The sequence below is a fragment of the Artibeus jamaicensis genome, unplaced genomic scaffold (genome assembly GCF_021234435.1).
Source record: "Artibeus jamaicensis isolate MK-2021 breed Jamaican fruit bat unplaced genomic scaffold, CSHL_Jam_final scaffold_666, whole genome shotgun sequence".
NCBI classification, from domain to species: Eukaryota; Metazoa; Chordata; class Mammalia; order Chiroptera; family Phyllostomidae; genus Artibeus; species Artibeus jamaicensis.
In genome coordinates, this window is record NW_026522053.1 from 265,401 (window position 1) to 288,432 (window position 23,032).

A 23,032-nucleotide genomic window follows, 5' to 3' on the forward strand; every position below is an offset into this window, starting at 1 on the left:
TTGTTTTAGGTGTGGTTGTTGATAACTGTGAGTTTGCTGTCCTTTCACTGTTCATCTTTTTTATCTTCCTTTTCTTAGGTAAGTCCCTTTAACATTTCATATAATAAGGGCTTGGTGATGATGAACTTCTTGAATTTGATCTTATCTGAGAAGCACTTTATCTGTCCTTCCATTCTAAATGAAAACTTTGCTGGATAGAGCAATCTTGGTTGTAGGTCTTTGGATTTCATGACTTTGAATACCTCTTTCCAGCCCCTTCTTGCCTGTAAGGTCTCTTTTGAGAAATCTGCTGACAGTCTAATGGGAACTCCTTTGTAGGTGACTGTCCCCTAGATGGCAGCTGCTTCTAGGATTCTCTCCTTCATTTTAATCTTGACCAATGTAATGATTGATGTGCCTTGGTGTGTTTCTTCTTGGATCCAACTTCTTTGGGACTCTCTGAGCTTCCTGGATTTCCTGGAAGTCTATTTCCTCTGCCAGAACAGGGAAGTTCTCTTTTATTATTTGTTCAAATAAGGTTTCCACTCGTGACTGTTCCTCTTCCCCTTCTGGTACCCCTATAATTCAAATGTTGGAACGTTTAAAGATGTCCTGGAGGTTCCTAAGCCTCTCCTCATTTTTTTTTGAATTCTTGTTTTTTCATTCTTTTCTGTTTGGTCATTTTTTCCTTCCTTCTGGTCTACTCCCTTGATTTGAGTCCCAGTCTCCTTTCCATTACTATTGGTTTCCTGTGCATTACCATTTATTTCAATTAGTTTAGCTTTCATATGTTTCTCTAATTTGTGACTAAAATCAACCAGTTCCGTGAGCATCCTGATCACCAGTGTTTTGAACTGTGCATCTGAAAGTGTGGCTATTTCTTCATCACTTAGATTTATTGGCTCTGGGGCTCTGAGTTGTTCTTGAGCCATTTTTGGTCTGTTGGCACCGTTAAGTATGAGGAGCGGAACCTTAGTTGTTCACCAGGGCGGGGCCACCCAGGTCGCTGGTTTGTGATGCTGTATGTTGGGGTGGGGTCAGAGAGGGAGCAATGGCGGTCCTCTCCGCTAGCCCAGTCCATCCCACTGCTTGCCCTGGCCCGTTTATCCTATTGGAATTGTGCGAGCCTGCTGTCCCGCGCTATGCGGTCTCAATGCTGGCCTCTTCACTGGTTTATCTGCATGCAAATGCGTGACCTACCACAGACAGACAGCCACACCTCTTCCCTGTGAGCGCCCATAGCCAGCCTGCACCTGTGATCCGCGCCTTCGGCTGCTTGCACACCACCCGGTCAGGGATCTTTTTGGTCAACCGGCTCCACTGCTGGCTTTGCCCCTCTTACCAGTTTAGCTGAGCATTTCATTTTTTTCCGGACTCCGTATTGTTGATTTTATGTGTGGTTTGGTTGTGTTTATTGTTGTTAAAAATTTGTTGTTCTTAGATTTGGTTGTGCACGGACGCAAGGTGTTTCCACCTACGCCTCCATCTTGGCAGATCAACATCCATTTCTTGAACATTCCTATGCACTAGCATGACCTCCAAGAATCCTCAACCTAATGGGGTGGGGAGATACTCAGATGATTACAAGACAGTATATTAACTGAAATTATAGAAGCTTGTGCAGGGGGCTGTGGAACCACAGTTCACATATTATTTATTTCTAACATTTACCTTGTCCCTACACCATATGCCAGGAACTGTTCATTTGATGAGGGTATAGAACTAAATTAAATTTAAGTCCCGAACTCAGAGTTCCTAATCTAGTGTGAAAAATATATTTACTTTCACCATTCCATTAGCAGTGTTGGTGTTTGGAATATGTAGTTTATGAGAATTTTTTATTTGATTCATTTATATCTGTATGATTAATTTATTCATGCAATCAAACAAATGCTTATAGGTGCCACTCATACACAGAGCACTCTACCAGGCACTGAGATTGCATTGCCAAGTGAAACAGAGTTCTTCACAATGGTGGTCATATAATCAGGGAAAATGTTTAAACTATCTGTATGAGTCAAAACAAAATAAACTAAAAACCAGTTTGTCTCCTGTGTCTTAAGACTCAGACTCAAATGCCAAATTCTTATTTTCTTCCTCTTAGGACCCTGATGGGGGCTTTGAAGCTGAATCTTGGGGGAGCTCCAGAAGGTCCAGCTGGGACAGGCAAGACAGAAACCACCAAAGATCTGGCCAAAGCTTTGGCCAAGCAGGTAAGAAAATGCTGTCCATCCCTACCCTTTCCTCCTGTTCCTCTCTAGACCCCCATCCCTGTCTAGACCCCTGTCCAGGGAAGCTGGCATGAAGTTTAAGATGGTTTAGTATAACAGACAGAGTGGATCCCAGCTCCTCATATGGAATGGGAAACAAGGAGCCCCATACCTGTTTCATGGTGCAGAATAATTCAGATGTGTGGAACCCATCCTGATGGTGCCCACATTATCCCTCTCTCTAGTGTGTAGTCTTCAACTGCTCAGATGGTCTGGATTACAAAGCCATGGGGAAGTTCTTCAAAGGCCTGGCCCAGGCTGGAGCATGGGCCTGCTTTGATGAATTCAACAGGATTGAGGTAATGCTGCTACTGGAGTATAGAGGGATTGGATATGCAGGGGCTTTTTTCTGGGTTCTCAGCTCCTCATTGACAATGTCCTATGTATCTTCTATAGTCTCTTGTACAGAGTAAGGTACTCAATAAACTAAACAAAAACATCCCCAGCAATATAAAATGCCTTGTTTTATACATGTATGTACCCTCGTTATATTTCACTAGCTAACTCAAAAATTTGTTGAGCAGATAGTGTATCAGATACATTGAATGTGTTTATAATACAAAGGTAAAAAAATGTTTTTTCCCTCTAGGCTCTTACAATCTAGTGAAGGGAAATAAAAATTTTAATGAAACAAACAATATGATAGATATCTACAGCAGTAGCACAAAATAGGCCTCATAGAAGAGGCGTGATTAATTCTATTTGGGTGGGGAATTGAGATCAGGACATATAAACTTGCAATTTGAACAAAAATGCTGTTCAAATATATACTGTGGGTGAAGCATTATGCTGGGAGAAAGACAAAATACTATGGAAACCACACATACACACACTTTTTTTCTTTACCAAAACTACAGTCATGCTCCTAATTTTAGTGCAAAGGTCTGTTTCTCGAGTGACTGGGTTCTATTTCTGCTAAGTGAAGGGGAATCTGGAAGAATGGGGTGGGTGCCTATCAGAAGCAGAAGCTTACATCAGCCAGCCATTCTCACCCTAGGTAGAAGTGCTATCTGTGGTGGCTCAGCAGATTCTTAGCATTCAACAAGCTATTATCCGGAAGCTAAAGACATTCATCTTTGAAGGCACTGAGCTGTTGCTGAACCCAACCTGTGCTGTTTTCATCACCATGAACCCTGGCTATGCTGGCAGGGCTGAGCTGCCAGATAACCTCAAGGTAAACATCAGCATGAATGAACACTGGGTGTACTTATGGTATAGAAACCTCTGGGAGTACTGAGGATCTCAGAGAAGCCAGATAATGGGACCAGGTGACATTCAGCTGTGGTAATAGTGGAGTGTTGATGGAGGTAAGATAGTATTTGCCCCTAGAACAAAACCTCTTCCTCTCATGGGAGTTAGGGTGGGGGAAAGGAAAGAGGTGAGGAGAGATATACATAATAACCAATGGCAAATAGGAAATAATGTGCATTAGAACAAGGGTCACTATTTCTATTGCCTTCAGGGATCAGACACATAATACAAATGAAAGAAGCCATTTGGGCACAGTGGGAACTGATGAATGCCCCATCTAGAGGCAGAAGCCCATATTTAGCCTAGCCCAGCAGAAATTGTCAAGTCATCTCATTTTTAGGAAAAAACAGAACTTTTGATTTTTACACAAATAGATTTTTTGATGCTGGGTCAATGTAAGAAAATAATCTGTAAGCCAGACAAAATATATCTACTTATAAGAGAGCATTGAAGTTGGATACAGAGAACTCTAGTAAACGTAAGCTGGAGCTCCCCTTTATTACTAAGCTAGTTAATGGACACCTAAACAGTATCCATACCAAAGCAGCCTGTCCCAACCAGCTAAAGAGATGCCAAGAGAACATGCTTGTCCCCTGTACCTGCTGATGAGCTGGCCTGAGCTACAGCCATAGCAATAACCATTGACCCTGCTGCTAGTGGGATAAGGAAATGCCTCTGAAGGGTAAGAAAGAGCCAACCAGGCCATCTTGAAGTGAATAGGCTCTGTATGACCTTAGCATGCCTCTCTCATGGAAGGAGAAAAATCCAAAATATAAGATGGCTAGGTCTCCTCCTGTGGGAAGAGCACCTAATACTCTAGATGCAAGAAAAGAGCTACTGGAGGGCAACTTCTGGGTCTGCTTTTTCATTGATTTTATCCTAAATTATTGTTTCACCTGCTTGAGTAGAAGACACAAGAGAAACCCAGAGAAAGCCATACTGACTGACTTTAGCACAGTAAGTTCTCATTTAATGTCATTGATAGATTATATGACTTTAAGTGAAATGACATAACAAAACCAATTTTGCCATAGGCTAATTGATATAAATAAGTTAATCTCCTGTAGCATCTTATCAATGCTATAATGAAATAACACATTGAACAAAACAATGTTATTCAAGGACCTGCTGTACATGATACTCTACCTGATAGAAATACATTTTGATTAGTGCCCTAGAATCTTGTTCAGACCCATCCTTCCTCTTCCCTGGAATGGAGATGAGTCAGAGAGGTTCTTAAGTGGTTCCTTCCCTCTATGTGAGCATAGCCAGTGAGATCCAAGGTAGAATTTGAACTCACATTTCTCATTTTTTCCACCCAGTTGTAACTGCCCTCTGCACCCCTCTCAGCCAACAACCATGTTAGATCTGCACAAGAAACTTTCATGAGATGGAGTAATATAGTAGAAAGCACCAGGGATTTGTATCAGGAAGCCAGGGTTTTAGTCTTGGCTCTAGCCCTGACTACATGACTCAGGCAAGTCATTTCTCTTATAAGTTCCAAGGTAATAAAACAACAGCTGATGTTTATTGAGCACTTGCTATGTGCTACATACTTTTCTAAGTATCCCACTTATATGGCATCATTTGTTCTCATGATAACTATGAAGAGGGTACAATTGTTAGCCCATTTAGAGACAAAAGAACTGAGTCTACCAGAGTTGTATAACCTGTAACAGAACGAAGACTCAAATCAAGGCCTCTCTGGCTTCAGGAGTCTTCTGATACATACAGGTCCTACATTCCTAAATGACTCCTGCTAGAAATCTCCAAAAGTTGAATGGTGCTTATTTGGCTTAGGAGAATGAAGTGTTGTTAGGGCACCAGCACCTAGGGCCTCTGCACACTGTGGAGGGCCCCAGTGTGACATCCTGCACCTAGACAGGGCCCATGGAAAGGTCAATGGAGCAGGGAACCTATCCAGTGAAGACAGTTCCTCTGCATTGGCTTGTCCTCCTCCCACATTTCCTTGTTTGTCAACAGCATGGCTTTGATGATCATGCTACTTCTCTTCACCTCTGCAGATGTGCCTCCCCATTGCTTACTGTATGCTTTCAGGTTCTCAATGGGTGTTTCTTTTCCAGGCCTTGTTCCGGACCGTGGCCATGATGGTACCAGACTATGCCCTCATTGGAGAAATCTCTCTCTATTCCATGGGGTTTATGGATTCTAGGAGGTATGTTACATTGGTTTTCAGGGGGTCCTAAAGCTCCCTAAAGAGTAGCCTTTGTGTGGTGATTAAAGGTGGGTTGTCCATTTGGAAAAGAGAAATTGGGAAAAAGGCTTCTGCTTACATGTTGATGTAAAAGCACCTAGCCCCTGACTGGAAAATGACCCAGATGCCCAAGAAAAGGCCACCACTTTCATTATGCACACCTATTATGGAGTTCTGTTAAAGAAAGCAGACACTCATTGTTCCCTGTTCCTCCCTGCAACATTTGTTTGCTGCACACATGCACACACACATTCCTAAATGGCTTAAGGCAACACTGAAAAACATAAAATTATTCGAATATTTAAGGGGAAATTTTAATATAATTTAGAATTAACATTGTTATCAATATAACATTTATTTACTTAACCAACTGGGTATCTCTCATTTCAGTATTACCCAGTTTTCTAAGACTCACATGCACATACACATATCAATGCCTTTATCACATGCACCTAGAATTATTAATATCATTGTGAAATGCCCTTAATGACCTACTTAACATTTTATATTTATCTTTTTTACATTGTCCTGGCCATAATCAATCAATTTTTTTCTACCACAGATGTCTTTGAAGGTCAGTGTCTTTGTGACCTGGCTATTCTCACTTTCAGTCTAAGGGTCTGTATGCAGACATTGTGAACAGCATGTGCTACCCTGTCTAGGCCAAGAGACTTCTTCAATCACATGAAGTGTGATTTATTTTTGCTATAAGAAATCTGGATTACATTTCTTTGCCCATTCAATTCATTTATTTTATTCAATTATCAAATTTTTGTTGAACCACCTGTCTTATTTCCAGCCTGTGAAGCACAAAGTCTTTGCATTTAAAGTAAATTGGTGTTGTAGAGGGGATTCATCACAAAGATGTACATAAGCATATTAACTTAGAGTAATCCTGACCCCCAAATCCCATTGCCTTACCATAGAAAAGTTTATTTTTCACTCTCTAGAAAATCCAAATGGGTGTTTGTGATCAGGGACAGTTCTTCCCCAAGAGAAGGTATCTAGTTCCTTATATGTCACTGCTACAACACACAAGTGTGAAGAATCTCACAGAGGGAGTTTCTATGGACCAGCCCTGGAAGTGGCATACTCCCCTTTCATTCACATGCCACTAGCTAGGACTCAGTGGCGTGACCACCCCAACTGCATGGGAGGCTAGGATATGTGATCCAGCAGTGTGCCCAGAAGAATAAGAAATGGTAGTACATGAGAGTATATATGTGTTGGGTGCTGACTATATTAAAGTTTGAATTGGTTTTTAAATTTAAAAAGTAAAACGTGGACATTGAAAAATTGTAATGTTACGGAAGTTTTAAAAAGTGAATTTCACATCAGCAACCCTTAGTCTCACTCTCCAGGAATTAACAATAACATTATTAATAGTTTGATGTATTCTCTCCAAATGTGTGTGTGCATGCGTCACTCTCTCTCTCTCTCTCTCTGTGTACACATACATTCATATAAACATGTAAAAGTATATACACATATAATTTCTCATACCATATGTTATATATCTTTGTGTGTGCTTGCTTTTTTTTCATCCTAACTTTGAGGGTTACAATGCTTCCTCACTCATGGCAACTCTATTAGAAGGCCTTCAAATGATAGGGCTTCTTCATCAAGTCCATGGGCAAGCCTGGTTTTTGAAGGGGCAGGACACAAGGATGTGGGGAATATGTGCTGGTCCTCTCTGGGGATATGCAAACATATGTATTTACCTCCCAGTCTCGCCCAGAAGATTGTGGCAACCTACCGCTTGTGCTCTGAGCAGCTCTCTTCTCAGCATCACTATGACTATGGCATGCGCGCTGTCAAGTCTGTGCTCACTGCTGCTGGCAACCTCAAGCTCAAGTACCCAGAGGAGAATGAGAGTGTCCTGCTGCTGCGGGCCTTGATTGACATCAACCTGGCCAAGTTCTTGGCTCAAGATGTCCCTCTTTTTCAGGTGTGCAGTGGGACTGGCTCTGGGATTCACCTTCTGAAGGTGAAATGTTTCCTTCCTTGGTACCCCCTCCACACCCTGTCCATCTCCTGACAGCAGTATCCCTGCTATGTGATACCCTAACCCAAATGTTAAATAATAATGGTGATAGCAATTTCTCTGTCTAGTTCCCATTTTAATAAAGATAGTTTCACTGATAAAATAATATTCACTATTAGGCATGGGTAATTGCTTCTATAAAATTTGATTAGTTTCCTTTTATAATTATTTTAATGCTCATATACTAGATCGTAAGCACCATAAAGACAGAAATCAGATGACTTTCTTGTTCATTCCTAATACATCTCCACTTGTTAGTGGAAGACAACACAGGCTCATTCAATATTTGCTGACTTTTAAAATTATTTTGGAGGTAAATCATGTTGAACAGATAGTGTCAAAATTTCTACTTGTGGATGAGTTTTGGTGCAGGAAAAATGAGGTTTGGAATTTTTCAAAGATTTTTGTATATCTCATTTTAGGACAATGTAGAGGTCACACAGCTAATAATTCATCCTTTCTATCTTCTCTCAAATTCTGATTATCAGGGAATTATATCAGATCTGTTCCCTGGAGTTGTTCTTCCAAAGTCAGATTATGAAGTTTTTATGGAAGTGCTGAATGAGAACATCACAAAGATGAAACTCCAGCCAGTACCTTGGTTTATAGGGAAAATTATCCAGGTTGGTTTATTGGGCCTACATGGGCAGATACCTATTTTACTCTTCGCTAAACTCAGGAATTAAAAAGAATTTTGGCATATGGGTATTATGACAGCAATCAGAGGTGCCTGAAGGGAGTTTGAGGGAGACATGAAATCACCTTAATTTTTTTATGCCTCATTTCATTTCCAAGTTGAAGTTTAAAATCCAATATTTTTCCTATAATCATCTTCCTTGGGGTTTCTTTTTTTTTAATTTGAGCACTAGACTCTGAATTAGTCAGAACTGTCTCAGAATCCAGTGATAGAAACCCGACTCAAATTGCCTTAATCAACAAAAAGGAATTTATTCACTTATCTAACCTGTATAGAATAGAAATGTGTTGGCCTCAGGCATAGCAGGATCCAGATTTTTACATAACACCATCTGGAATCTGTCTTCTTTCCTGGGCTTTCTCTACATTAAGACTCCATTCTTCATTAGGCCTCCAGCAGCCTCAGGCTGAGATTGTAACAGGTTAAAGCCCAGGGGGAAAAAGTATCACTCTCCAAGTGGCTTCAGCATAAATCTCAGGATTAGCTGTGAAAGGTGCTAATAGTCATATGACCATCTCTGAGCTAATGACAGAGGAGGTCACTTATATTTTAAAGTGGGGCCTGGCTCAGAAAATACGTTTCATCTTCTGAGAGTTCCAATCAAGTCAGAACAGCATTTAGGCCTCAACGCAGGACATTTCCAATGGAAATGTAATTTGTTAAAATTATCACTGTTTCCTTTTCCTACAAAGAAAAGACTGATGGTTTCCAGAGGGGAGGAGGAATTGGAGGACTGGGTAAAAAAGGTGAAGGGACTAAAAAGTACAGACTGGCAGTTACGAAATAGTCATGGGAATGTACAGTACAGCAAAGGAAATAGTCAATAATATTGTAATAACTATGTATGGTGCCAGATGGGTACTGGAAATATCAGGGGAAACATTTTGTAAAGTGTTTGATTGTCTAACCACTATGTTGTGCACGTGAAACTAACGCAAAATGATATTGCATGTAAACTACAATTGCAAATATATAATATAAAAGTAAAAAATATAAAATGAATCAATTAAAAAATAGAAAAGCAAATGGAAATAGTGTAATGAAAAGATTGTGGGCACTGCAGGCAGAGAATATTTGTTCAAATCCTGGCTCTGCCACTGATGAGCTCAGGCAAGTGACTTAACTTCTCCTGAGCTTGTTATTTCCACCATTAAAAGGTGATTATTGACACCTGAATGGATTAAATGAAGTAAGTTAGGTAAGTCCCTTGATGCATTTAATGCTTAGCACATAGACAGGCGCAGAGTAAATAGTGGTTCCAATATCTTAAACAATCTGAGACACACACGCATATTTATTCATCCAAAAGGTATTTAAACAGTGTATCATAGAAAAGACTGTAGTTCAGCAGAGATGGATGTGACTGTGGAAATCCCATTTGACCCCCCATTCTTCATTGACTTCTGACTAATTTGTAATCCTGGGAGGCTTATAATGATTGACTTCTTATATGATGTCCCCTCTCAGATCTATGAGATGATGCTGGTAAGACATGGCTTCATGATTGTTGGAGACCCCATGGGTGGCAAGACCTGTGCTTATAAAGTATTGGCTGCAGCTCTGGGTGACTTAAAAAAAGGTAAAGCTCACAGCCCCAGCTTCCAGGGAGACTGGGACTCCTCAGTCAATTGGCTGGCTCTGTGGTGATTACACCAGGCTGGGTTTTGTTGTTGTTGTTGTTTTTCCTATTTTTGTCTTTATTTTTGATTTGCAAACCCTAGATTGTAACGTCAGAGCCAGAAACAGAACCTGGCACACAAAAGTTTGCAAGCAAAAAATAAATGGGTGGAAGGAGCTTTCAATGGGATTTTATGTACACATCATTAAGGCTGGAGGAACTTTCTCAATTGGTGAAGAGTTGGCTTCTCCAGAGGTTTCCTGGTGAGAGAAATTCTGCCACTGCCCTAAACAGAATTACTCTAAAAGCAAATCATTGCAGGTTTCTTTTCTTCCTTTTTTTTCTTCCATCCTTCTCTTCCTTTTAACATCTAGGATAAGACCTCAGACTTTAGAATCAGACTCAGATCTTGGGCAAATAACTAAACCTCTTTTAGCCTATTTTTCAGCTGCAAATGGGATTACTGGAAGAATTATGTGAAATTGTGCAGGCAACTAACCAAGCATAGTTTCCAACAATGGAAACTATGTTTATTGCCAAAGAAAGTTTTTTTTGGGGAGTTGTTTTTAAAACAAACCTATGGTTTTGAAAGCAGTGCTTGTTGGCTATCCTTACACAATGCCTTCCAGTACTTTAACCATTTTTTTCTAATAATATAGGGTAATTGAATTGCTTTTCAATTTCTGAGGTTTTTGTTTTGGGGACTGACTTGGCATTCATAACTAATTTGGTCATTTCAAACTTCAGTAGTTTTAAGATTTGAATATAATTTAGGAAACTAAATGAAGAGAAAGGAGGCAACCTCATCTCTGCTTTGGGATTCTCTGGAAATGGTGTTTAGACATGCCAACTCTTCCTTACTTTGAAGGATCATGAAAAAGTATGGTTATTTTCTGTGAATAAATACATACCACTGTGTCATCCATTAGGATGGACATTCCAGTTGGGTCCTAGTACTCCCACAGTGTGCATTTCTCAGGGGACATCTACTGAGCAGCTAATGAAGAGGTTTCAGGGCTAAAGAAAAGTGGCATCATCTTCCAGAATCTTTTACCCATCAGCTGTTTCTTCATCTCAAGTCAAGACAAGGTTCTCAGGGTGGCTGTGAGAGCCAGGTATATTAGGAGGCCTGATAATTTGGCACCTCTGTCCTTTCCTGCCAAAGCTGTTTTAGGCCCAGGCAAGTCTCTTCAGATCTGACTGGCACATTTTCCCTGTTTGAAATGAGCCTTAGAAGAACACATGGCGAGAAACTAATGGTTGTAATAACCTAATAATCCAAGGCATTGCCTACCCAGATACCCAATCTTTCAAAAATTGAGCACAAATTTTATAAGGCTTGTCCTTGGATGGCATAGCCATAATGGTTGGTTGGTCATTAAGATGACATTATCTCCTGTGTAATGCTCCGGTCTCACCAGAGCCTTTGTAACTTGCCCAGCTAACCAAATGGAGGAGTATGCTGTAGTGTTGAAGATCATCAACCCCAAGGCCATAACCATGGGACAACTGTATGGGTGCTTTGACCAAATCAGCCATGAATGGACAGACGGTGTCCTTGCCAATGCTTTCCGGGAGCAAGCATCTTCAATGTCTGATGATCGCAAGTGGATTATATTTGATGGTCCAGTGGATGCTGTTTGGATTGAAAACATGAACACTGTTCTGGATGACAATAAAAAGGTATCTCCTGAGTCTGATATCATTTTTACATGTGCAGGGTATTGCACTAAGAGCAAATGCCCCAAAAGCAAGTAACAATTATCAATTCATGAATTACGCTTCTGTTTGTATTAATAGTGGGTAAGCTATGTGTGTTTAAAGACAGGGCTGTCTAATGGTTAAAAGCCTTGGTGCTGGCATCAGATTGGACCTCTAGCTTTACAACTGAGCTGTGTTGTTTTGAGCAAGTTACATAACTTCTCTGGACCGCAGTTTCCTCATTTGTTAATTGGTAGGCTTAAAATAGATGGGGGGAGGTTAAGAATAGTATAGGACATAGATAAGCTTTATACATGCAACTCACAGACATGAACTAAAGAAGGGGATGCTGGAGGGTGAGAGGGGTGTAAGGCAGAGGGGAGATAAACGGGAGAAAAAATTGGGACAACTGTAATAGCATAATCAATAAAATATACTTAAAAATAAAAAAGTAATAAAATAGGGATATTGGTAACTAAATAATATAGTATGTAGCACTGATATATGAGGTATGCTTTGGTTATTCATTGCTGTACAACATACTACTAATACTCAGTGGCTTAAAACAGCCATTTAATTTGCTCAGGATATTGCGTATTACAAAGTTTAAAAGGGCTCAGCTGGGCTAAGCTAATCATTGTGATGTCAGCTGGAGCAGCTATGGCTGGAGGATTCACATCATAGGTCACTTCTTCACTCAATGTCTGGAACTCATTTCTCCTTAGCATCTCTCTCTCTCTTTCTCCTTCCATTCATCCCTCCCTCCCTCCCTATCCAAATAACACTTCATCCTCAAGGCTTCTGCACATGGCTTGGGCTTCTCACTTGGTGGTCTCACAGTTGTGGTACTTCTTATGTATTGACTGATTTCCAAGAGGCAGTAAGTGGAAGTTTCCAGAAAATTAAGAGCTATGATTGGAATGGGCACAGCTTCATTTTCTTTAACTTCTATTGGTCAAAGAAGGCACAAGGCCTGCCCAGATTCAAGAAGGTGGAGAAATAGACTTTCCTTAGTGGAGGTAGGTAAGGTCCCATTGCAAAAGTGCAAGTGGGGTAGGAGATGCTGTTGGAACAGTCTTTGGAAATACTTCATGTTTTGTTACGTGAAGTGTAGTGGCTAAGGAGCTTGGACTCTGGAACCAAACATGTGGGTTCAGATCTTGCCCTGCCACTTACCAGTTGTGTAACCTCAAACAAGCTGATTAGTCTCTGTGCCTCAGTTTTATCATCTGTAAAGTGGGAATACTAGTATCTACTTCACAGTATTGTTAGGAAGACTAGATAAGTTCATACTTGCAAACTGTTTATAATAGTGCCTGGCATATAGCAAGTGCTATATGACTGTTAAAGTGAGATAAAATTTATCACCACTTCAAGTAAGATTTCAGTGTCAAATCAATTTTCCTATTGTGTTTAAGTTTCACAAGATGAAGGGTGAGTCCTGCTCACCACAGAAGACCTAGTTATCCAAATATACACATGTACTATCATGTATATAACTATTATTATGTAACAAAAATAGAAAGAAACTTTATTACATGATATGAACTACGTTATTAGTTTACAAACTGTATAAATATATCAGTTGGCGTAAGATTAGAAGTGTAGAGTCATAATCAATGTTCTGGAGACTGTTATAGGCTTTGGGTATAAATCATACTGCCACAAGTATGGGTATATTTTACTTTACTTGATATTCAGAGATGACACTGCTGGTGATGTCAGCCTCATATAGCTGGGACCTTCCTAGGCACATACACAGTGATCTCTTTCTAGGAGTGTTTGATGTGGGCCATGTCATATGCAGGGAAATTTTTAGCCACAAGTTATGATGGGCAGCAGGAAGCAGTGGGATTTCCTGATAAGCCAAGGTCACAATCTTACGGATTTTGCGTCTCACTGGAACCCCTGTTGACAAATGGGAAGCCGCACCACTGTCTTAGTCTCTAGCTGGAGGCTGTGCCATGTATCTGCACTACTTTCTATAGGGATGTGCTTGCTGAACACGAGGACTTCCCATAGTCTCTCTTTCCACTCCAGAAGGGTTGATGGTGATAATCTTCCACTCTAGCCCTTGACCAGTTCATGGGGGTTCCAAAAGAAGTCTTTCATGGAACACTTGGGCAAATAAAACAGATGAGGTTATGCAGTTAAGTTCTGTAGTAAACACTGAGGAAGGAACCATAAAATCTGGTGTGCTAATAATTTCTTGACTCTTCATCTAAGGCTACAATTCTCTGACTCTCTAACCTCTACGTAAAATTACAACTCACTCAACCCTGACTGAGCATTCTGTAACACCCTCTCCTACTTTATTTTTCTCCAAAGCACTTTACCATTTTATATACTCTATATTTTGCTTATCATCCGTCTCCTCTTAACACAATGTAAACCTCTAGACAGGGCTTTTTGTCTGTTAAGTCTATATACCTGGCACTCGTAGGAGGACCTCAAGACACTTCTTGAATGGAGTCAAATCATCTCTGTGTCCACTGAGACCTCTTTACCTGCAGACAGAGTTCTACCTCTCTGCTTTGCCTTTCAGCTATGCTTAATGAGTGGGGAGATTATCCAGATGAGCTCCAAGATGAGTCTGATCTTCGAGCCAGCTGATCTGGAGCAGGCCTCTCCTGCCACTGTGAGCAGGTCAGTCCTCATGCACAAGCACCTGAGGTAGACTGGTGTCACTAACCCTAAGTAAGAGAAAAGCTCTAAAACCCCTTAAGTGTGATTAAGCACTAGCAGATTACACACATTATTGTCCCTTAGATTTGTTGTAAAATCAGTCCTCAATCTGCATGGCAGGTAAGAATCTCAAATATGGAAAGCACTTTGGAAAAAAGTTTGACATTATCTCCTAAGATTAACTGTTCATATGCCCCCTGACTCAGCAAATCTGCTCCTAAGTGTAATGCTGCAAAAAAACCTTTGCCCATGTATAAGAATTTCCATGGTAGCATGGTTCATAGTAAGAAGCACTTGGAAACAACCCAAACGCCCATTAACAGGAGTGAACTAATGTATAATAAAGTCACACATTGTAATATTCATATAAGAGTCAAGATAAATGAATTGTACTGACGTGCAACTCTATGGATAAATCTAAGTTAAGTATATTAAGGATAAAATCTTAGTAATATTATGCATAAGCATAAGTCCACAATATTACATAAAGCATAGTGTCCCTTCTTAAATTTTAAAAAAGTTTATACATATATGTATGTGTATATATATATGTATATATATATAAACTTTATATATATGTATAAACTTTATACATGTGTATATATATACACTTTATATATATGTATAAAGTTTATATATGTAAACTATATATATGTATATATGTGTGTATATATATACATATACATATATATATATATATATATACACACACACACACACATATTTTAGGAGCATACAGAGATGCTATAAAATTGTATAAGCCCTGGCTGGGGTAAAGTTTATACATATATAAACCTTCTATATATGTATAAACTTTATATATATATATAAACTTTATATATATGTATAAATTTTATATATATATGTGTATATATATATAAACTTTATATATGTGTGTGTATATACACACACACACACACACACACATTTTAGGAGCATACAAAGATGCTATAAAATTGTATAAGCCCTGGCTGGGGTGGCTCAGTGGACTGAGTGCTGGCCTGCTAACCAAAAGGTCACTGGTTCAATTCCCAGTCTAGGACACATGCCTGTGTTACAGGCCAGGTCCCCAGTAGGTAGGGGGTGCACAAGAGGCAACCACACATTAATGTTTCTCTCTTTCTTTTCCTCCCTCCCTTCTCCTCTCTAAAAATAAACAAAATCTTTTAAAAATGTATAAGAAAGAAAGGAATCAAGGAACAGGTGAACATAGGTGTTAATGTGTTGTGTTACCTTAGTTGAAGAAAGCCATGTGGTAGAAGGTTATTGTCAAGACCCTAGCTTCTGTCTGGGTGGTGGGTTCATGGGCACTTACTACATTGTTGGAAACAATTAACCTAGAAATTCCATGCATGGGCTAGTGCTGTGTGTGCCAGGGATAAGAATTAATCCAATCCTTGTCATCTAAAGTCCATAAAAATAAAATAAAATCAGCCCACATTCCCAAAGACAATGTGAGGGAGTAGAGACAACACACGGCAAGTCAGACCAACTCGGACTTCCAACCTGGTCATGCAACTTGCTAGCTGTGTGACTTCTTCCAAGTCACTTAGTCTCTCTGAGCCATGGTCCCCTCATGTCTTAAACTTAGACCATAAGGAGAAATAGTTAGAGAGGAAGGCATTAGGACCTCACATAGTATCTGGCATGCAACAGGAGATCCATAAACAAAGAAGAGAGCACCTGGATGTAACAGACAGAAAAAGAACATGTGCTGCATGAACTGTTGCATGTCAGTCCATGGTGATATACTGACATTATGGTAATGATAATGACTCAAACACCAGCCCACAGCACCTGCAGTGTTATGAATGAGACGAGACATTCACATGGACTACCAAGTCCTGTGGAGGAAAAGGGATGACATGGCTAGTCTCTCAAGGGGAGAGTGCACCGACCCTTGCCTTGACAGGCTTTTATTGGCTTTCTAATAGCATACGTCAAAGAAGATGTTCATTCATTATACTTAGGTTTGCTTTAGGTAATCACTTTTTACAGATTGCAACAGAAGGGATGTTATAGATTATTTCTTACAGATTAACAAGGAAAAAACATTGCAAATGCAAGGGAATGATAAGAGTAACAGGTATGGTTACACTTCAGTCCTTGGGAGAATTAGCACAGACTTCAGGAAATTACTTTAAAAATATGCAGCAAGCGTTTACAACCTGAATGCAGGGTGAGAAAGTTTTAGCAAGAGCCAAGTCACAAAGCAGCCTAGGTATAATGCAGGCCTGATTTCCCATGGGAGAACTTCTTCACAGGCGTGGTCCTGCATGCCAACTCACTCCCCACTGTTTTTCCATGATGGTGCTGAGCTACATTTTCATGTCCTGTGAAGTGGTTCCCTACAGATAGTTTCCATTTATTAAGAGTGTTCTATGTGCTGGGCATGGTGCTAAATTCTTTACTGGCATTTTATTTAATCAGTACAACAGCATTATGAACTTCATTTAAAAAAATATTCCTCAATTTTAGACAAGGATATAGAAGTTTAGAATTAGTAAAGAAACCTTGCCCAAGGTCACTTAATTAGTAGGATCTATGGCTGGTATTCAAACCCAAGAGTCTGTGACTCCCATGACCCACTCTTATCACTGGTCTCTACCCTTTCCTGATAAAAATCTGTGCACCTTCCCTGTGGCCTAGAGCTGATGAGGGTTTGTGACCTGGCCCAAGGTCAGCCCCTTACTTGATCATGACCACAGCGTTTATCTCCCCCCATGTGCTTGGGAGACCAGGTGGGTCTCTGTCTGTGCTTTCCAGGTGTGGGATGATCTACATGGAGCCCCACCAGCTTGGCTGGAAGCCCCTGAAGGATTCCTACATGGACACCCTACCCTCCAGCCTCACAGAGGAGCACAAGGAATTGGTGAGACACCCAGATCTTTTCCCTCCCTCCCTGGCTCCTTACTCTTCATCTCAAAGGCCTTCTAGAAGAATCTTCACTATCATAATTCCAGGAGGCAAGAAAGAGCAGGGAATTACCCACCTGTGCCCAATTATCTTGTTTCCTGGCTGCCATTTCTCTCATTTTCTTCTCCATGCGGTAAGGAGGTTAATTTCTCCCTTCTGTTGTACCCTTTCCATCATTCCTAATCCCCCAGTGGAGAATTCTGGTGCCTGAGATATGTTCTATAAGGAGGCAGAAATGTTGCCCTTCGCATTACTCCACCAGCAGAAATGTCTCTAGAAGTTGCTCTGGAGCTGGATGGAGTTAGGAAGAACTGTATTCCTCTCTGCACTGCCACTCCCCATCCCAGTAACTCAGACTCCATACCTCCTCCCTCTAGGAAACTGGAACCAGCTTGAAATGCTTTGATTGTACCAGTTTCCATTCCCTTCTTCTCTTACTAAAAGAGGTGTAATCGTTCAGGTTAGGTGGGTACCAGAGCACACTCTCAGACTGAGTAAATGGGAAAGGAGCACCCAGGGGCTGGTGGTGCCCCTGGTCTTTCCCTGCATTAACAGAGCTCACTACGAAAGTTTCCCACTGACGAAGAAAGGTTTTTTTCCCACAGTGGATCTGCTCTAGGGACTTTGTAGGACAACCCCATTTCTGTCACATTTACATACATGTACAATATATAGAAGCACGTACATTTATACAGACACATGCCCATATGCACATTCAGAGACCATCCTACACACAGGCATGGGAAGCCTTCAGGAATTCTCCAATGTCCTTAGCACAAAGTCTAACTCCTTATCAGGGCCTCTGAGAGTGATCTGGCCCTGTCCACCTCTCCAACCTCATCACCTACCCTCATTCTTAGAGTCAGTTCATTACCCTCCAGCCTCATGTGTTGTTTCTATTCCTAGAAAACCCCAGGTTACTCCACCTGAAGCCTTTTGTACTTTTTGTTCCTCTCCTAGAAATCTTGCTTCATTTCGTCTCATAAGGCAGGATTCATCTTGATCCTCCAGGTCTCAGCCATGAGGGCCTCCTCATTTAAGAAGCCTTCCCTTCAACAAATTAATAGAGAACATGACTCTCACTCTCATAGTCACTATGAGTAGTGATTTTTCCTCTATATCGCCTATCCCCTGAAAGCTATCAGGGAGCCAGGTCTTTGAGCATCAGCTCACCTGTGACTCTGGGCATGGAGCCATTCTCTTAACTATTAAACCCTTACTTTCTTGGCTACCAAAAGATAAAAAAAAGAAGAAGAAGAAGACTTCTCCTACTATCCTATTAAACCCTCCTGCTATTTCCCATTGTTATACCTTATTTGTTTCCTGGTAGTAGTTTTCATGAGTTATAAATATTTTATTGAGTTTTTACATGTTTAGTTCTTTAATGTTTGTCTCTTCTGCCCCTTAGAAAGGTCCACAAAGGTGGAAACCTTATCTACCTTGTCCATCTTTTATCCTCAACACCTACTACATGGCAATTACTCAATGAATATTTTTTGATTGAATAGATATAGCACCTATCCATGTATACATGCACATATATTCATATAAGACATCTATATATACATACATACCCACATCTATATGCACCTATGAAAATATTTATTAAGTGATGACCTGCCTGCCTCTGAAAAAAATGGCTCAAGATAATTTTCAATGATAGTCACAAATAAATTATAAGAAAAATGAAGAAAACTAAAATAGAAGGAGAAAGTAAATCAAGTAATTTTTTAAATGAGTAAATGGGATGGGGAGCACAGACAAGAGACTATAATTATTATACCCACAAATAGGTATGTATATTCATATAGGGAATTATGGAATGTGAGTCTTGAAGTTAGCTCTGCACTACCTTAAGTCCACTTGATACAGGAGTCCTGCCAAACAATCATTTGCAAAACAATTATTTAGAATTCCTAACATTTTATAAAAACAAAGTCAGCTATTAAGTTCAGGTTCTAAAACTATGTGCTCTGGGTAGTAGAATAGGAGGAGTGGGGATGGTCTGTGGACTGTACAGTTCAAGCAGGGAGTTGGGGGTAAGGGCCTTGATACCTGTTGTTCTTTCCTAATAAAGACACTCAAAGCAATCAGCAGCCTTGCCAGGATCTCCAGCACCCCAAGGTATACCAAGCTCTTGGTCTTCAGCTCATCTTTTGATAATATCTCTAAATTTCACTTTTTACTCTAAGGTCAATGACATGTTCATGTGGCTTGTCCAGCCCTGTCTGGAATTTATCCACCTTCAGTGTAAATTTGTGGTTCAAACATCTCCCATCCACCTTGCCTTCTCAATGATGAGACTGTACTCCTCTCTGCTTGGTAAGTGCTACCTCCTATTCTTAAGCCAGATGGGGGTGGGTTGTGCCTTTGCTGTTTCTTCTGTTTATACCCCAGTTCCTTCTCTCTACCATGATTACAGAGAGATCAGCAGTTTAATCTAGAACAAGTAAGCCTTTGGAGTGTATGTAGTAGAGCTTGCTTGTAGATAGTAGAGCTGTAGGTAGGTGGAAGGAGTCCACATATTTTGGATCAAGGCTTTAGCCTTGATCTTGGATTGACTTTCTGGTTGTTCTCGTGCAAATTACCCTATCCTTTCTCAGTCTTAAATTCCTCACCTACACAGTGGAAGTTATAATTGCTATGGTAACATTGGTTTAGATATCCTAAAGAAGTTTTCTGTAACTGTTTCACATAAATCAAATTACATTGAATTCTATTGCAAATGATGAAAATGTGTCCATTTGAAAAACCTTTTTTCTCCATTTAAAAAATTTTATTGTTTCATTACAGTTTTTCCATTTTTTTCTCCATTCCTTTCCTATGCCCTGCCCACCCCCTGCTCCTACAATCAATCCCCAACTTGTTGTCCATGTCCATGGGTCCTTTATACATGTTTCTTGACTAGACAATTCCCCTTTTTTCTCCATTATCCACCCCCCCCTCCCCTCTGGTCACTGTCAGTTTGTTTTTTTATTTCCATGTCTCTGGTTTTTTTATGCTCGTTTGTTTTGTTGATTAGGTTCCACTTATAGGTGAGATTATAAGGTATTTGTCCTGCACTGCCTGGCTTAATTCACTTAGCATAATACTCTCCAGTTCCATCCATGCTCTCACAAAGGATAGGACCTCCTTTCTTTCTGCTAATAGTGTTCCATTATGTAACTGTACCAGTTTTTTTATATACTCATTTACTGATGGGTGCTTAGACTGTTTCCAGCACTTGGCTACTATAAATAACATTCTTATGAACATTGGGGTGCATAAGTTCTTTTGAATTGATGTTTTAGGATTCTTAGGGTATAATCCCAGCAGTGTGATCACTGGATCGAAAGGCAGTTCCATTTTTAGTTTTCTGAGGAAATTCCATACTGTTTTCCACAGTGGCTGTACCAGTCCGCATTCCCACCAACAGTGTGCTAGGGTTTCCTTTTCTCCACAACCTCACCAGCACCTGTTGTTTGTTGAGTTGGTTATGATGGCCATTCTGACTGGTATGAAGTGGTATCTCATTGTAGCCTTAATTTGCATCTTTCTGATGGGTAGTGATGTTGAATATCCTTTCATATGTCTATGGGCCTCTGTACTGGAGGCAATTTCTTTCTCAAAATCACATGTAACTCAAACTCAGGATGGACCTTCTTATAACTTCTGCTACATGAACATATTTTCTTAGCCCACTTCTTCCAAAGGCATTATAGGTGTAGACAAAAATATAACATGATGAACAGGTGAGTGGAGACTTTCTTTGGCTAAACAAAAATTTGATTTGCTAAGATTAGAATCCAATTCAAGATGCTACATTATATTTAATTATTGTATCTTCTTGGTCTCCTCCAATCTATGACAGTTCCTCTTTCTTTCCTTGTCTTTTACAACATTGTCACGTAATAAATACTGCCCATTTATTTTATAAAATGTCTTTCAATTTGTTTGTCTCATGTTTTCTCATATTTAGATGAGGTTCTTACTGTCTTTTTCTTTGTGTTTAATAAGTATCTTGGGGAAGATAATTTGACACTATGCGAATATCCTATTTCTCCTCAAACTTTCACCCACTAATTTTAACATCATTGGTTAATTTTGTCTACATAGAGTTGTCAAATTTATAGAGACAAAAAAAATCTGAATGGTGGCTGCCAAAATGTGGGAGAGAAGATAATGGCAAGTTACTGTTTTATGTGGACATAGTTTCAGTTTTGAAAGATGAAAGAGTTCTGGAAGTGGATGATGGTGATGGTTGAACAATAATATGAATGTACTTAGTACCACTGATGCAGACACTTAAAAATGATTAATGGTAAATTTTAGGAGTATCTTACCACAAAAATAGAAAAAAAATCCATGTGGGTAAAGGATCTGGCACATGATGGCCACTCAGCCAATATCCATCCTCTCACCCAGGCCCCTTGCAGACAAAATCACCAGTTCACATTGTTTGCATCTGTTATATTCTACAGATTTCTACTTTAGCTCAGGTTTCCTTTTCTGCATTTTAGATGAAATAAGGGAAATAAAAGAAGATGAAAGTGAATTATCTGAAGGTCTGACAAGCCAACAGATCTTCCTCTGGCTGCAAGGTCTATTCCTCTTTGCCTTGGTGTGGACAGTGGCTGGCACCATCAACACAAACAGCAGGAAGAAATTTGATTTGTTTTTCCGCAACTTAATCATGGGCATGGATGATAATAACCCAAGACCCAGAAGTGTCAAACTCACCAGAAACAACATCTTTCCAGAAAAAGGTAATCCAGTACTTTTTTTTTTTGTCTTACTATAATTGTTTGGATCCTATGTTCCACACTCAACAAAAATGTGTGGACCAAGTGAGACCTTTACAAAAGCTAGGGAAGATTTGTAGCATGCCTGAGTGGGTTTGCTTCTTCAAGTTGGCCCATATATACGGACATGGGTGGCCCTCAGGCAGGGTCTTATGGGGTATTTTAAGTACTTCTTTAATTTGGAAAAAGTTGTCATAACATATTATTTTTTGCAAAATTACTTATAATCTCCTTGGTCAAATAGGCCCCAGGAAACAAAATGAAAACTATTGCCACATTTGTTTTTCTTACTTCCTTCTAGTCCTGTTCTGTGTTTGCATGAATCACATATCATGATAATTATGGTATGAATATTCCTTCAAATTTTGTCCCTGAAATCTAATACAATATTGAAATGTTTGCAATTTTGCCTTATACAAGGTTTGTCTAGAAAGTATCCATCCACATACTATGAAAAATAAAGACATTTATTGAAGACGACACAACATGCAAGAAACATTGTACATAGGACAATGATGCCTCAGTCCCCTTCAAATAGGCACCTTGGGACCTCATACAGTTCTCTCAAAATCTCTTCCACTGTTCAAACACTGCAAAATCCTTTGTAGGGATCTCTGTCAGCTGTCCCATTGTATTTTCCTGAATCTCATTGACAGTTTGAAATCTCTTCCCTTTCAAAGGTGATTTTAGTTTTGGGAAAAGCCAGAAGTCACAAAGCAATAAGTCTGGGCTATAGTGGGGCTGAGTCACCTGGGTGATTTGATGTTTTGCCAAAAAAACTCTGCACAAGATGTGGTGCATGAATAGGTGCATTGTCACGGTGAAGCTGCCAATCATCAGTTGCCCATAGCTGCAGCTGTTTTTGTCATATTGCA

At 39.9% G+C, this 23,032-nt stretch overlaps 1 protein-coding gene across 1 annotated transcript in view; it reads left to right on the plus strand.

Annotated features, from left to right (window-relative positions):
* DNAH3 (dynein axonemal heavy chain 3) overlaps positions 1–23,032 on the plus strand; it is a 279,857-nt gene that overhangs the window by 182,634 nt on the left and 74,191 nt on the right. The window contains exons 32-43 of the mRNA XM_053659488.1: positions 2,084–2,192; positions 2,435–2,548; positions 3,247–3,423; positions 5,585–5,676; positions 7,444–7,663; positions 8,248–8,382; positions 9,924–10,035; positions 11,516–11,757; positions 14,321–14,421; positions 17,227–17,332; positions 19,569–19,698; positions 21,876–22,121. Coding sequence (XP_053515463.1) covers positions 2,084–2,192; positions 2,435–2,548; positions 3,247–3,423; positions 5,585–5,676; positions 7,444–7,663; positions 8,248–8,382; positions 9,924–10,035; positions 11,516–11,757; positions 14,321–14,421; positions 17,227–17,332; positions 19,569–19,698; positions 21,876–22,121 — 1,784 coding nt within the window. The remainder of the gene's footprint in view (positions 1–2,083; positions 2,193–2,434; positions 2,549–3,246; positions 3,424–5,584; positions 5,677–7,443; positions 7,664–8,247; positions 8,383–9,923; positions 10,036–11,515; positions 11,758–14,320; positions 14,422–17,226; positions 17,333–19,568; positions 19,699–21,875; positions 22,122–23,032) is intronic.